Genomic DNA, 16,787 nt, shown 5'->3' on the forward strand with positions numbered 1-16,787 from the left:
CAGGCAGTCCCCGGGTTACGTACAAGATAGGGACTGTAGGTTTGTTCTTAAGTTGAATTTGTATGTAAGTCGGAACTGGTACATATTGTAGGGGAAACTCTAGCCAAACATTTTTTTTAGTTTTGGATAGCATAGGGAAAGGTTAACTCCCCTCTAATGTTTGTTTTGCTGTCTGTTCCCCTGTTCAGAAGATTTCACATCTATTTCTGTCCCTGTGACAAACTCAAAGGAGTAACTCATCAAATACCAAACAGCTCTGCACCATGCTTTGAGCTAATAGCTTTATTTCCACACACCACCCAGGATTCTAGGAGGAGGGTCCTTTTTTTGCTAACACAATGAGGCCAGCACTTTGTTTGTTTTGGTGGAGTCTTTGTTTGCCCAGGGAGCCCAGCATGTATAGGGGGAGGAGGGGCGGAGAGGCTGCTTTTGTCTGCTGTTCGGCAGCCTGTTGCAGAAAAGACAATAAATTTTCTAACCTGCTCCATACCACTGGCTACAACAGCAACTGCCTCAGGGGAGGGGGCAGCCTGTTGCTGGCAGGGGGGGAGGGGGGAGGTGTGCAGGATGCGAGGCCGTGGGGGGGGGGGCAGCGGGCGTGGGGAGGCACTTTTCCTCTGCCCGGCAGCTCTGTGGGATCCCTGTCCCTGTGGCCAGCTGCTGCAGGCAGAGGCCAGTTGGAGCCGGCCGAAGAGGAGGAGAAGGTGGATTCTAGGACCCAGGTGAGCGAGCCCCGGGGACGCTGCTGCGCTCTGGGAGCCGGGCATGTATAGAGGGGAGGAGGGGCAGAGAGGCTGCTTTTGTTTGCTGTTCGGCAGCCTGTTGCTCAGGGGAGGGGGCAGCCTGTTGCTGGCAGGGAGGTGGGGGGGGGACAGCGGGCGTGGGGAGGCACTTTTCCTCTGCCGGGCAGCTCTGCGGGACCCCAGTCGGAGCCGGCCCAAGGAGGAGGAGGATCCTAGGACCCAGGTGAGCGAGCCCCGGGAATGCTGCTGCGCATGTGCGGGAGTTGCCTCACCCCGTTCGTATCTAGGGATCCGACGTAAGTCGGATCCACGTAAGTTGGGGACTGCCTGTACTCCATGGGTGCAAATCCTGGCTTCACTGAAGTCAATGACAGCTTTGCTGTTGATTTCAACAAAGTCAGGAATTCACCCTGACTCATGACAGGTCAGGTCTGGGGAATCTCAGACTTGGGGCTGGATGCGACCCCCGGCTTGCCTGGATCCGGCCTCTGAAGCTCAAGGCTCCCCCCCCAGTATTGGGGAGTCTGTGCTTACTGCAGTACTGGAACACACAAAATCTACTAGCCTGGACCCCATTAGGTTCTGGTGTGTGAGGGGAATGTGGGTAGTGTCTTTCTCCTTCTTAGTCAGGGGCCATGCCAGTGAGGGTTTTTGGTTTTTACTTCTCACTTGTGTACTGCCCCTGACTGTTTTTTCTGTGTGTCAGTGGCCCTCGACCCAAAAAAGTTTCCCCACCCTGCCATACGTCTATTGTCTGCCATATTTTCTTTTTTCCACTCAAGCATCTTTCCTGACTGCTCCTTATTCTTTTGCACACTTCTTTCTTTATGCCTTCCTTTACTGCAATCTATATCCTTGAAATAATCACCATTTACAATCCTTAAAACTCTAGTTCTATGAAGCACAACAATTCAAACAACGGCACAGCACACTGAGTTTTTCTTGTACTATTTTGCACCCTACTGTACTTACTAATGCCCCAAGAATTTAATTGTTTCATAGAGGAGACAAATTATAGATTGGGCTTAGCTCATAAGAACATAAGAATGGTCATACTGGGTCAGACCAAAGGTCCATACAGCCCAGTATCCTGTCTGCCGACAGTGGCCAATGCCAGGTGCCCCAGAGGGAGTGAACCAAACAGGTAATGATCAAGCAATCTCTCTCCTGCCATCCATCTGATTTAGAGTTTATGCCCTGAACATGACACAACTAATCACAAATCTGGAGATCCAGTTCATGACCACTTCTTGGGGTGTGGATATTTGAATGTGTACAGCTTATAGAAATATGGAGTATTTTACACTTTTTCACAGTTGTGATGCACTCTCTCCTTTTCATCGTAGATTCTTGCACCATTTTCTAAGGTTAATAAAATCAAATGCATGAATTCCGTACCCTCAGCATTTCTCAAATATACCTAGGAGCACGCAAAATCACCTTCTCCCTACCTCATGTACTGGGAGTAAAGAGCTGATTTTCAAAATTGTTCGTAAAAAAGTCTACACGAGTTTAGTAAAATCAGGACTTGCCAACATCACGAATGAAAAGTCAGGGCACTTCACAAGAACTTTAAAACAAATAAGAAACACTCAAGAAAAATAAAATGCAGGACAATGTAGCACTTTAAAGACTAACAAGATGGTTTATTAGATGATGAGCTTTCGTGGGCCAGACCCACTTCCTGGCCCATGAAAGCTCATCATCTAATAAACCATCTTGTTAGTCTTTAAAGTGCTACATTGTCCTGCATTTTGCTTCAGCTACCCCAGACTAACACGGCTACATTTCTATCACTATTCAAGAAAAATAGATTTCTAGTCACTCTTAGGATACAGATTATCTAAAATATTATTATGCACATCTGAATGCTCTGAGGCAGCGGTTCTCAAACTTTTTGGGCTCTGGAGCCCTTTACATATATAAAAATTTATGCGAAGCCCCAGCGGGCCACTGATTATATGTGTTGTACCTATTGATGTTTCTAGTTTGTCAACCTCGCGGATCCCCTGGAGATGTCTCGCGGAAGCCTGGGGCTCCGCGGAGCATAGTTTGAGAAACACTGCTCTGAGGGAATAACTTCCTCATAAATCTCTTCTGTTTAATTTCCATTCATTAGCTTTGATTTTAGTATCTATGCTTACCTAAACTAAATTATTTAAAAACAAACTATATGTATTAAATTAAAAACTCTATTTGTATTCAACATTAAGGCTAAGATTTTTAATGGGGCAAAAGTCCAGGAATTTATATCACATCACCCATATCTTAGCCAAGTTGAAGTGCTCTTAGTTTTTGTAATACTGTATGTATTGTTGGATATAATGATTGAGCATTTAGCTGAAATACAGATTAGATATAGTTGTGTGTGAACCATAACTCTGAATTTCTTGAGTTGTGTTTTAATGTCTTAAGTGCATACCGTGCCTTTGATCAGGAAGATTATCCAAATGGTTTAAATACCATTGAACAAGTTTTTGAAGCTGGTTGCAATGGGTTTGCCACATAACCTCATATTTACACATTCATAGGTATCATTACATGCACAATTGAGATCCTGTCCAGCTTTAAAAATTATCCGTGAGTGCATCTGCATGCCTTCATGCACGTGAACATAAGGCATCAGATCATCATAGCTTAGGCTCTGCTAGCTCACACATACAGGCTCATTTAGTGAAAAACTACAAACAACCTTGTTAACATCCACTTTGCTGTTTCGAGTGTCTTCTTGCAGAAGAACTACAGAGATGGGAAGATACAGACTAAGAATACAGAGGACCAAGGTTACCAAAAAGACAACTGGTTTCTGCTGTCACTGTTGAACAGATCCAGAACAGGGGAACATGCACAGACACAAATAAGGAGGCAAATTAAAACAAACCAGGTAAACATCAAGTTCCATTACTACACTGAAGCTGGCAGGAGAAAGTCATATTTGACAAAGAAAAGGAAAATATGGTGAAGAAAAAACACTTGAGTTAAACACAAGAGTTATGTGATGCTAATCCAAAGAGCAGTATCACAAAGAGAAGTCTATGATACAAGCTGTTGGAGCTTCAGTGAACAAGAAAGTACAAAAACAATTTCAGAAATATAACAATTCATAAATAAAGGGGTGGTACTAGTTACAACTTTTTTTCTGTACTGCTTGCTTAGTTTGCTTGCAACTGTTAAAGCTAATTTTCATTTCTGCTTTGCTGGTATCAATTTATAAGAAAATATTATAATATTATATCACGAACTTGATTCACCACAGCCTTACTCAAGTTTTATGACAGAGTAACTCCATTGATTTTAACTATGCACCAGGTAAAACTAAAATACAGTGATAAATCAGAGCATTTGCAAGGGGAAAATGCTGACAAAATAGTTGACATTTAAATTATTATTAGCTATATTTCTATAACACCTTATATCAAAGAATCTCAAAGTGCTTCACAAATGCTACTAAATTAAATCATACAACTCCCTTACATGCAAGGCATTATTAATTCCCCTTTTGCTGATGGGTAAATTGAGGCACAGAGCACAGGCCAACATGTTTGTACTTCATATAAAGTTATGTATCTAAATCAAAACTTAAGCTCTAAAATAAGGAATCTAATTTTCAGAGCTCATTTAGAGAGTCCGTAGTATTATTGATCTAGTACATATTTATATGTTAACTGCAGGCATCTAAATCTGATAATTTTGGTAGAAGTGATATAAGAACTGTCTTAAAAATGAGTTTGTGATAGAGTGGAAATAGAACCCAGGAGCCCAACTAAGTCCCAATTCTCTGTCCTACCTACTAGACAAAACTTCCACTACACAGCAGATCCTTATTTTCAAAATTCAGCATTATGTGTATTTCTTGTATTGCCACATCTACACATCTCAGTATAAACAGTAATTTACCACATTAAAGTATTTCAACTCAATGCTGACTTCTGTTTTGTACTTATTGTCTCTACTTGGGCTCTTATAGCAAAGAAGCTTCTGTGGATTAGTAGACCAATATCATCTGGTGTCAGAGAAATAGGGTTGCCAGATGGTTTAACCAAAAATACCGAACACTTTCCTCTCCCACAAAAAAACCACCAGGAAAAAACTCTGTTGAGGGAAAAAAAAGGGGGAGACCAAAGTTGTTGAGGAAAAAAAAAAGACCCCAGGAGCTGTTAAGCAAAACAAACAAACAAACAAACAAACAAACAAACAAACAAACAAACAAATAAATAAAACAAGCGTGGCCCCTTTAAGAAATGCTATTGAGCCTGCCAGTGGCCATCTGCCATCTTGTCTTCCTGCTCTGGGCCAGACAGCTCTCTTGCGGAACCAAGTAAGCACCTGCTATTTTTGCCTCCTGGCTGGGAAAGAATCAGAAAATACTGGACATTTTAGGTGTCCGGTATTTTCTGAATTTTTTTTACGGGACAGAAGGCGAAAATACCAGACTGTCCGGGTCAATACAGGACACCTGGCAACCCTACAGACAAATATTTTAGATTCTGGGGGAAAAAAACAACTGAGCATGCAATCCTTAAATAACTAAAAATAAAATCAACTATATAAAAACAAAAATAAAACAAACTATAATATTTCCAAGGGCCTTATTATTACACTCTCAGATGTAGAGTCACATGTTTCAGTGTTGTCCATCTAAAAGTACTATGGAAATGTTGAGGGAAAGTGGTTATGTGATCTTCAGATCATTTTTTCTGACTGGGAGGTTTGGTCACCTCTTACATCTTTATATGGCGTTGCATCTTACAAGGTCAAAGACTACGTTTCACATATGTGTGCAGATAGTGGCTGCTGCCTTTGAAGATGCAGGGGATTAATACCTATCTACCTGAAAAAGTCTTCACTTTTTGATTAATGTTTAAGCATATTATAATAGCCAGTTATGTCAACAGCATTGTTTTTGGAATATTGCACTACAGTTTAACTAAATTAAACTATCCTGCATCACAGAGAACATTTTTACTTCTAGAAAAAGGGGGAGGGGAAGAGGTTCAGAAAGAGAAATATAGAGAAAACAGTGGAAAATATTAGCCAGATCCAACAAAGCACATCCCTCTTTAACTAAAATCTCATTTTTATTATCAACCTGTTAAACAAAATAAAATGGAGACGAGAGGCATTTTATTTTGCAAGTGGCCTTTAATAAATTTTAAGTGAGATCTTTCATAGTGAATTTTCATTCTTTACTGAGCTAATAACACAAAATGTGCTTTAAACAAAAAATCTGATGAAATAGAAAACAAATTTAAGGAAGATAAATAGCACTTAACAGAGGCCTCAGAATTGGGTCAGCTAATGAAAAACACCACGTTCATTGTAAGCAAGCACCTAGAAATATAATGTTCCTTATAAGTCTGAGTGGTAATATTGACTATGATTTCTTTCTTTCTACCTAAATGCCAGGTATTAGATTTATTTTACATAACCAGACCATGCAAAACACATACAGTCAATAGCCAATCCCTTCACTAGTTTCAGTTGTATTTGCTGTGCCATTTACATGCTCTGATCTTTATCTAAATTTACTTTGCTCTGAAAGAGACTAAATTTATCATTAGCAAGCTTGCGGTGACTTGTACATTTCTTTTCACATTTTTTGTGTGTAAAAAGCTGGATTTTTTTTAATGTACATTTCTGGGTCCCTGAATAAACAAAAGACAGGTACCTAGTGGCCCTCAACCGATAAGACTATTCATTTCTAATTCACACACTGGGTGAAATTTGAAATAAACTCCAGCATGTGAGGACAAAAAAATATGGATTTTATTCAGGCTTTAAACAATAACAAATAATATTTATTTTACTTTCTGTTGCCTAGAATGTTTATTAACTTACCTTAATAGATGAAATATCAAACAGACTGTCTTTATGGCAAATTAAATTCATTATTCATCTCAATTTTGATTTGGTTTACTGCAGCTGAGAGCATAAAGCTTCTCCCTGTGCTTTGCCAATGCAATGTGGGTGACTGGAAGTAAACACAAGGGCTGGAGGGGAGTGGCTGGCCATCACTCAACAGTCGACTCGTAACTTTAGCTCTCTATTAGTATGCAAATACTTAATGAAATGAAATCACACAACTAAGAACAATACCTAATGACTGCTCTGTGCAGATTTTAAAACCCATGCAATTTGGCTCTCTTAGCAGTTATTATGGCTATTTTTTATGTTAGAGAAAATTCAATTGCCATCTTCCACTTTCTAAGTCTATTCTTGGCAATCCTTAATACTGAATTTTTAGAACAATAAAAATGAATATCACAGCATCCTTCCAATGTGCATTTTTAGGAGTCACTGAACTATGCAAGAATAGAGGTCTTATGATATAACAAACACAATATGTTTTACTTTATATAAAAATAACTTTCAGTGGCTTTCAGAAAAGCAGATATGAAGGTTATTTCCATTTAGAGAAAATTAAAAATCCTTGCCAACAATTGTTTTAGCTTGTGGGGTTTTAGCATTCAGGTTTCATTTTAAAATCAGTTAGTTTGTCTGAAATATCTGCATTCATCTTAACATGAGAAACCGATATTAGTTTCCTAACAGTCAAGACCAGTGAGACTGAATCAAATTGTTCTTAGCTTAGACCAATCTGTTTGCACTGTGGTAATGCAATCGTGGTGCTTTTTGAGCTCTACTTGGATCTACTTTTATTCTTGGAACAAGAAGCTTAATTTAAAATAGCAGAAATATTTCTTACTCCCCACTCTTAAAAAGAGAGGTTTCACTTTCAACATTTATCTCCAAACAACCGTACATGTCTCTATTAGAAACGGGCCCACATTGCAGAGTTCAAATTCAGATTTAGATCTGGATCGAAACTGACCCTACACAGTGCCATCCTTACCCATATACAGAATACACAGCTGTGTAGGGCACCCACCTGCCTCTTTGTATCCCTGTTCTGTGGCTCTGCTTCCTCAGAAAAGGATCTAGTTAAAAGTGAAAAACCCTTCCAGGCATATTAATAGAACACTGAACCTATGAAAGAGCCATTCTAGTGGTAATGAAGCCATTCAACAGGCATTTGCCAAACCCAGGTATATATTGTCAGTTTCTGAATGTACTATGTTAGACGACAGGCTCTTAATTTTAAATGTGCTTTAAAATGTTTTTAATGTGTTGCTGAAGATTATAAAATCACAGGTCTAAAAAACCATCATCCCTCTCCACTTCACAGACTATCATTGGCCATAGGAGCACCAATTTGATGGTACTTTGTAGGGCCCCATAAATGTTAAGGCCACCCCTGTCCCTGAGGATGGAGTTATCCAGATTAGAGTTTCGTTTGGGCTCATTACAAAAAGGCCCAATCCACAAAATTCAGATTAGAACATTCCCAACGTTCTTGGCAGTACTGTCTTCAAGTCATAATCGTCAAGCCCAAGTCGAGTCTCAAGTCGCTAAAGTTCAAGTCTCAAGTCGAGTCTCGAGTCCCTAAAGTCACTTTCGAGTCAAGTCCCAAGTCGAGTCTCAAGTCTTAATTTAAAAAATGTCAAGTCACTTTTGTACAAGCCATCAATATCTGCATTCTCAGACAGTTTTTTCACCAAGTCGATTTAACAAAATTAGGAAGTCTCAAGTCGAGCCTCAAGTCACAAACAATGAACCCAAGTCGAGTCACGGAGGCGACTTAAGTCGGACTCGAGTTCAAGTCGTGGGACTCGAGTCTACAACTCTGGTTCTTGATGACAGGAAGGTGTCAGAGCCAGGGTTCTGAGATTGGACCACATGTAGTTTATGTTTTTCCTCTTAGTATCAACTAGAGTTGGAGTTATTAACTGGCATCAAGTTCGATGTCTTAGATACAGTTTCCAACAAACACATCCCACAGCTTCTAAGACCATTTATGATGGGATCATTCAAACAGCTGTATTTAATTGTCCCTTTATTCTATATACAGTAAAACTCCAGCATCCAATTGGTCCGGCATCCAATGCTCCGGCACTCCTGATGGTCCGGCACCATCGGGAACCCGGAAGTGCTCCGGGCAGCCGGACAACTGGAACTGCTCTGTGCCCGGCTTCCCCGATTCAGCCGCTGCTGAAACTGACCAGCAGCTGAATCGGGGAAGCCGGGGGCAGAGCAGCTGGGGTACTGCCAGGGTTGGTCCCATAGCGCTGCCCCTCGGGGCTGCGGGACCAACCCGGCAGCACTCTAGCTGCTCTTGGGAACGCCTGGAGCAGAGCAGCTGAAGTGCTGCTGGGTTGGTCCCGCAGCTCCGAGGAGCAGTACTACAGGACCAACCCATCAGCACCCCAGCTGCTGTGTCCCAGGTGTCCCCAAGAGCAGCTGGGGTGCTGCCAGGTTGGTCTCGCAGCGCTGAGGGGCGGCACTACCGGACCAACTCGGCAGCACCCCAGCTGCTCTGCCGCAGGCATCCCCGATTCAGCCGCTGCTGAAACTGACCAACAGCGGCTGAATTAGGGACGCCTGGGGCAGAGCTGGACTATCGGAAGAGGGGTGCTAAAAGGGCTCTGGGGTGGCACCCCCCCCAACCCACCCCAAACCCCTCATAGCCCCCCCTTCCGATAGTCCGGAATATCTGATACTCCAGCACCCCCTGGGTCCTAAAGGTGCCGGATTATCGGACGTTTACTGTACTAGTATTAGACTGATGGGAGGAGGCATGGATCCAAGTGACAGAATTTGGTAAAATGTGGTCGATATGCTGTTGGAATGTAAGGATGTTCAAGCAAGATGAACAGACAATGGTACTAAAAGTCAGTTTAGAGTATCGTATTGTGTAAACCTATAGAGTCATCAACACGGAGAAGTAATGGAACTGTGAAGGAACGATCTCAAGTACAGTGTCAGATAAAATTGCAGCCATAATCATTAAAGAGCAGACATTTTCATAGAAGATCTAGCTAGGTATTAATATGGCCTGCATCAGCGAAGCACTAAGCATCTAAAAGGGGATAGCTATATTAAGGACCTGTTTTTAACTAATTTTATGAGAAAATGGTGTCTGTGAAGGCGAAATATACAATGTCGCCATTCTCACTAACTGCAATAACTAAGGTGATGGAAAGTTACTATAGGGTAAATTTAAAAAGAGCTTGCAAGAGGAAGGCAGGATTATCTAGAAATGTTCTGCTACATTTCTGTTATTTTCATAGGAAGGATTTTTCACAGCATAGCAAAGGTGTCTTGGATAGATACAGAATTAGGCTGCAGACTATGTGTGCCTAAGTTGAAGATCTGGTTGAATTATTCATTATGAATATATTTGTTGCAAAGTTAGCTCTCATTTGTGAATCATTTACAAACTCTCCCCAATTTCTACAGATCTACTCATTATTCATAAGCATTCACCAAACTGTTTGGATGAACAATTTCCATGGTTGAAAAACCACTTTTGGGTGAATGACGTTTTTCTGGTATGAAACATAGATAAATAACCAGTTATGATACAGTTCATGAAACTTTTGGAATTCAAAACTTTTTCATTAATACACTATGATAGTCCTAATACTTGAGAATAATAAAATCTCATGATTATATTTGATGTTTTATTTGCAAATATAGTAACATTTTTCTTTTCAATTATTTCACCAGCTTTATGGAGAAGTATGAAATAGAGATAAGCTAATAGGAGGCTTTAACTTCATCTGTTTTGCAAAATGGATAAGAAAATGACAACGATAAAGGATACATTTATCATTCAATGGAAGAAAAGAGTGGAGAATCAAGTCTTAAATACACTGAATGCAGCAGAGAAAAATAGCAGCTTCCATATGTATGTATGCAAGACACGAACCAACTGGGTAGATTAATTTAGTAATCACTTCATTGTGACAGAAATGCAAACAAAGTTCACAAGAAAAACAAGCAGAGAATGATTGCAAATTCAGATGAATGTGCACAGGTAAAGCCAGCAAAAGAGCTTTTAAACAAATTATTGTTCCAGAAAAATAAACAATTTACCAGGTGATTTAATGGACTAAATTATCAAATCATATGATAGCTCACAATACAGATCAACAGAGGAAATGAAGCAATGAACTCCATTTCTCCTTACAAAGAAATGGGGCCAGAGAAGCTATGGGATACCTACTGAATCTGAAGGTGCTGGGGACAAGATGTGTGGAAGAGCTTAGCTCAATGACTCCAGAAGGGGTGTAACCTCAGGGAGACAGGGTGTTAAAGGCTGTCAGCATGGCCTAAGCAGAATTTGTTTACATTGGAGTAAATTATGAACATTGCCGATGGTCTCCATCAGGGTCTAAAGCAGACATAAGACACAGGCTCTGGGGCAAATCATCCCTTTCTTAATCACACACAAGCCTTTGGAGTCCAAGTTTATAGATTTTTTCCCCTCGGTCTCTTGCTCATGGGCTTCTGGATAGAACATGATATGTTGATAGCTACACTTCCTCACCTACTTGATACCTCACTTGATACCCTGCCACAATTTTATGGCTGAATCTTCTGTGCACTGTAGCTGCCAGCAGTAAAGATCTACTTTTTCTGCTACCTAGTGCTAAGAATATGAAATTATTATTATTCAGGATCCAGCCAAGGCCTAGGTATTGTACAAACACATAAGAAAAAGATGGTCTTTACTCCAACGAGCTTAGTGAGATCTAATTAAAGCCAGGATATTAGATTGTTTTCCCTATCCTGTGGATCTGGATACAAGTGATTACAGTGTGCCATGAAAAAACACGACTGATCCAAATAAAAAAAATGGGGGAAAATCTGAAAAATAATATGTGCATTTTTTTTTACAGATAAGTGAAGGCTAGGATAACAACTGTGGGGAATATCCAGCAGGAAATATATCATTTGAGACTAACTGTGTAGTGTGAATGAACTACCATACTTGAATAAAATTAAGAATTGTAAAATATCTACACCATTTCTTGGCCAGAGAAGTATTGCTTCCTACATTACAAATTCTAGTGATAGGTCTAACTCAGAACGTTCCAATGGAGTGTTTACAATAAGCTGTCGGAAACTATCAAGGCATGGAGATTATGGATAAAATAACAATGCTCCTTACTGTCACTGACACTCCTCTGCTTGGACCACTCCTAGAGCTGAATCAAATCAGAGTATTTTCCTGAGGTAAAGAAACATTCAGAAACAGACTCTACCCATTTCTTTCTTTCTCTCCACCTCACACCTACTTCCTGGAGGAGTGATAGGATAGTTTGAATTTCTCCCATGCCCAAATAAAAGAATCTTCTATTTTCTCTCAATGTTCACATTAAGGTAAGAGCCTGGGCACCATCTCGACTCCCAGTTCTACTGCAGAACCACAGAAAGATTAGCCTAAGAATACTGTGAGATTTAAAGGAGCAAGTGTAACAATGAAAACTTCTGCCTTTCGCTACTGTAGAACTGCTGGGATGGCAAGTTTCCCAGCCCTTATAATATTTCATTTTGGACTTTACTGGAGCAGGAGTACCCGCAACATAATCCCCCTAGAAAATGGCAGAGGCAGTAGGCAAGACACTGCTAAGCAAGTGACATGAGAAGTGGTCTATCAGCTATCCTCTTAAAAATAGCACAGGGAAACTCACAGCTCCTTGTGAAGAAAATGGGAGGGAATCCCACTAGCTGCTTCTTCCTTGAACACTTAGCTTTCCCTATAACTATTGGAGAGATGAAAGATTTCATTAAGAGGAAAGAATGGGTCCTGGAGGAACATCCATAGAGGTTTGGATAACAACCTGAGGTTTGGAATCTGCTCTGAATCCACACTCCAAACCTTCAGAGATTAAAACATTTGTAATATGGACAAATGCCAATTGAAGACTATACTGAAACCAAATTGAAGATATTTTTTCTACAGAGTGAGATTGTTATTGCTTGTTATTTTTATTTCTAGTAGGAGGGGCCATAAAAGCAGGCTGGCATAAGGATTCACCTATGACTTGTGCCAGACTCAAGCCTGCAGCTTCACAGAAAAAATATAATCTTGAATATTCAGTAGAACAAAAAGATCACTGAGCCACTGTGTTCAGACACATTACAGGAACAGTTTGCATAAATAAAACACTAGGCTCATTCAAGGTTCATGTAGTCCATTTGCTGGGTCATCAATAGCAACTTAAATGACAAGTGATTTGAGAAGAACGTCTAGTAATCTGGTTAATGAGTTAAAAAAGCAGCAAAGAAATACCACATTAGTCAAAGTCATTATCAGAGTTGTCCAACACTATCATGGCTTTGTAATTAATTAGTTCTGTCTCAATTGTCCCAACACAGGAAACCAATCTACCCATTGCAAAAGGAAATATAAAAAAAATGTTAAAACAGATCTACATCTTATTGACAGCAGGATACTGATTATTTTTATTTATATTATTTATATTGCAGTAGAGTTTACAGGCCCTAATTAGGATTAGAGCCCTAATGTTCTAGGTGCTGTACAAACACAAAGGAAGACACCATATATTACCTAAAGGATTTATATTCTCAAGCAATAAGTGATATTGAAGGGGATGGAAATGGGAAGCAATCAAATATGCAAATATTTTAATTAACATATATGTTTGCTATTTTTTAAAATTGTCAAGAGATAATAGTAAGTTTCAGTTGTCTCAGGTGTCTCTTACAGTAGCAATTACTTGACTGATGTCTTATAATGCTAGCAATGTAAATTAGAGCTTGATTAAGATCTTCCTCTGCTTTTTAGCAACTTCCAAACTCTGACATTTCACCATTTTTCCATAGTAAATAATAACAACAACAACAATAAAAAAAATAAAAACAAAAAATAATAATCTGGACATAAATAGCAAGGCAGGTATATAAGAGGATATTTAGTCAGTCTAATTTCTGCACTAAAGGATCCATTTCCATGAGGATACAGATAGCGTCCTCTAATTCCAGTTATGTGCCTATGCCTGTCAATTAAACATTTTCTAGAAGTCCCTCTGGAAGTGCTTATTTGAAGCTGATGTTGGCATAGTTTTTCACTTTTTTCTATCCACCTGGTTTACACGCTAGTTTATTGATACCTGCCTGGAAATTGAATGAGTGCAAAAACATCAACAAAAGAAACCTCAAATCCATAACAACCAAGACATTCAAATTCAAAATTATTTTTTTTCTAGCTCCCAAAACTGAAACTGAAGAAAACTACTGTATCAAACATTTAAAATCTCGTAACTTAGCCATAAAGTCTCTCACCACTCTATATGCATATCTATACACATACTACGAGCATATATACTTTCTCCATTTTCCCCTCCCCCATATTACTATAAGTTAATGGAAAATACACACCGTATTTTTTTAAATATTGTAAGTGGAAAGATTCAAAGCTTGGTATTCTAAGTGACTTTATATGAGATGTAACCTACAGAGCTCAGTTTTTAAATGTGGGTGCCTTAATAGGACATCTAAATACTGCACTTTATTGGAGTGCTGATTTGAGCAACAAAATGTAGAAACTGAATGTCCCATAAAGGTAACCACATTAGAAAACCAGGCTGCTGTATACATATAAACATGCAAGAGCCCCATTATTTTAAAGCAAAACAAAGTTCTCTTCTCAAACCTCTTTTTTCCTCATGGTCTTCTCTCTTCTCTGCGTAACATTATTCCATTTTACACACACACTTAGATGTGCCATAATGGCTTCTTTTAAAATGCATAAAACCAATCCGCAGCTCAACTAAGACTGAAACAGTTTTAATATTTTCTGATCCATGTTTCTGCCACACACATTCCCTGGCAGTATGATAGCTCCAAGAGCAGACATCTGATTCTTGACATTTAAAGATACAATACTGGTGAAAAATAGTGACGCTTTATTAACTGCAAACAGCTTGTGAGGGAGTAGGTGATGTACTCTTAAAGTGTATAATCAGAACAAGCAATCATTTCAGCCTTTCAATATGATATTTTTGAATCATTGCCATAAGAAAAAGAAATAGCCAGATACACAAATCTGGACACTTTACAATAACTATTTTATCTTTTGTGGAAAAACAGCTAGTAGTTTATTTTTGTTTTTTACTGCTGTATAAAGGATTAAGACATCTGAGAGTTTCCAAAGGGTCTCCAATTTTCATAATAAAATAAGAACTAATGAAGTCAAATCCTGAAATTACAGAAACCAAAGAATTTGTAAACTGGTAACATCCTGTTGAGTGACATTGTAATGCTAAATACAAGCACAGCAACCTCCAATTCCCTATGCCCCTGCTGTGATTGCCTTTTGAATCCAACCCCCCACCACCTAGCTCTCATTCTTCCCACATGAAAAAAAAAATCAGCCTGTGGGCCACTGGAAAAGTTCACTTGAACTACTAGCTTTTAGGAATAAAATGCAATTTTTTATCCCCCTTTCTTCTTTTCTATATCCAGTGATCTCTCAACCCATATGACTGATAATCGTCTCTGAAATATCAGAGTGAAAACACATCTGCAAAATGGACAATTCAGTAAACAGCAATCTGAGCTACATACTATACCTGAAGGTACTGACAAGACCGTTCCTGTTGACATGTCTCTGATTTCACCAATGTCTGATCCGCATTAGTATTAACTGAAGCTTTCTGGTAAACCTCGCGGGCTCTGCTCACTGTCAGTGTAGAGGACCAAGAGCTTTTCTTCATTAACTGGGCATCCAGATTCACAGGTAGGTTTGCACAGGTAGAGCATTTGACATCATTATTGCTTTTGGATGACTTCACAGTATGTTGACTAACAGTATTATAGGCTTCCATAAAGTATTGAGAAGTGGAACGATCAGGGCACCTTCCCATAGTCATAACCCCACTAGGACCATGGTAAATGCAAACATCATTGTCCAAGTTGTCATCTGAACTCCACCAACCTGGCGCATTGGATCTGGATTTGCCTTCTGATCTCCTTTCTTTACTCTTGCTACGCTTCCCGTACCTCATAGACTGTGTCTCCTCTGGGCTTGCTTTGCCACCATTGACACTTCCCTTTGATGGTCCCTCAAGAGAATGGGACTTCGTGAAGAGCTTTTGAACAGAGTGAACCAAGTGGCGGATCCTCCCTGGACTATCACTGCGATGTTCCACGGCAGTCCGTTTGTATTGTAAGGTATGGTAGCCATCTCGATTGAGAGGTAGCTGCCTTTCAAACTGGTCCAAAAGATTGGCGGGAATGCGATTGGTTTTGTTAGCTGTTCCCTGGGGAACAAGAGCACATTCGTCTTTAAGTTCATGGTGGGAATTGTAATGTCGCCGAGGAAATGTGCTGCTAGCAATCTGATCATTATAAGGTACCATGCATTCTGCCTGAAAAGAGTTCCTCTGAGTATAATAAGGGTGATCTGCAGGATGAGGGTCCACTGGATTTAACAAATATGGCTTCCTGTCTGGGTGGTTGTCACATGGAGAGTCACAGGCAACCCCATGATGATGACTACGGTTGCTGGATAATCCTTTCATTGTTGATGTAAAGGGTGTCCCAAAGTCATCTAATATGTATTGTTACAGATAGATCTCAGAGAAAAGCCTAGAATAATAGAAAACAATAGAAGAGGTGAGATATTTAAGCCACTACAGTAATTAACATGCAATTTTTTCACAGACATCGCCTCTAATATCAGAAATCCTATGCATAAAATCCTTTCTGAAACCCCGTTGTTAGACACTCCTTATGCATGATGGCCTTACATTATCACTGCAAGGATCGATCAGCTAATTAGAAAGAATGAACTTGTTCTACCAAGTGAAAATTAGACAAGGGAAGATTTTCTTCAGTGAAACCCACCATTGCTAACTGACTAATAGCAGCAAAAATGCTGTCATGTATCCTATAAGGCCCCAATCCTGAAAACACTTCTGCATGTGTGCAAATCCTTATATGCATATTCAGTGGATCCCAAATTACTCATACGCACATTGCAGGCTCAGGCCAGAATTCATTAAACAAAATCAGGCTCTTTCAGAACACTTTCTATGTTACTTAGCACTCAATGCAAAACATAGTGTAGTCAATGGGAGGCTCTCCATTGACTTCATTGGATATTAGATCAGACTCCAAGTGTATATTTCATTCACTTTATGTCTTTTGTCTACTTAGATTTTAAGCAGCTCT

The 16,787-nt window shown here is 39.7% G+C and overlaps 1 protein-coding gene across 1 annotated transcript in view; it reads right to left on the bottom strand.

Moving 5' to 3' along the window:
* The window catches only part of DLGAP1 (DLG associated protein 1), a 597,103-nt gene that overhangs the window by 167,315 nt on the left and 413,001 nt on the right, over positions 1 to 16,787 (bottom strand). The window contains exon 4 of the mRNA XM_075920931.1: positions 15,185 to 16,202. Within this exon, the coding sequence (XP_075777046.1) occupies positions 15,185 to 16,135 (951 nt within the window). The 5' untranslated portion in view covers positions 16,136 to 16,202. The remainder of the gene's footprint in view (positions 1 to 15,184; positions 16,203 to 16,787) is intronic.

The sequence above is a fragment of the Pelodiscus sinensis genome, chromosome 2 (genome assembly GCF_049634645.1).
Source record: "Pelodiscus sinensis isolate JC-2024 chromosome 2, ASM4963464v1, whole genome shotgun sequence".
NCBI lineage: Eukaryota > Metazoa > Chordata > Testudines > Trionychidae > Pelodiscus > Pelodiscus sinensis.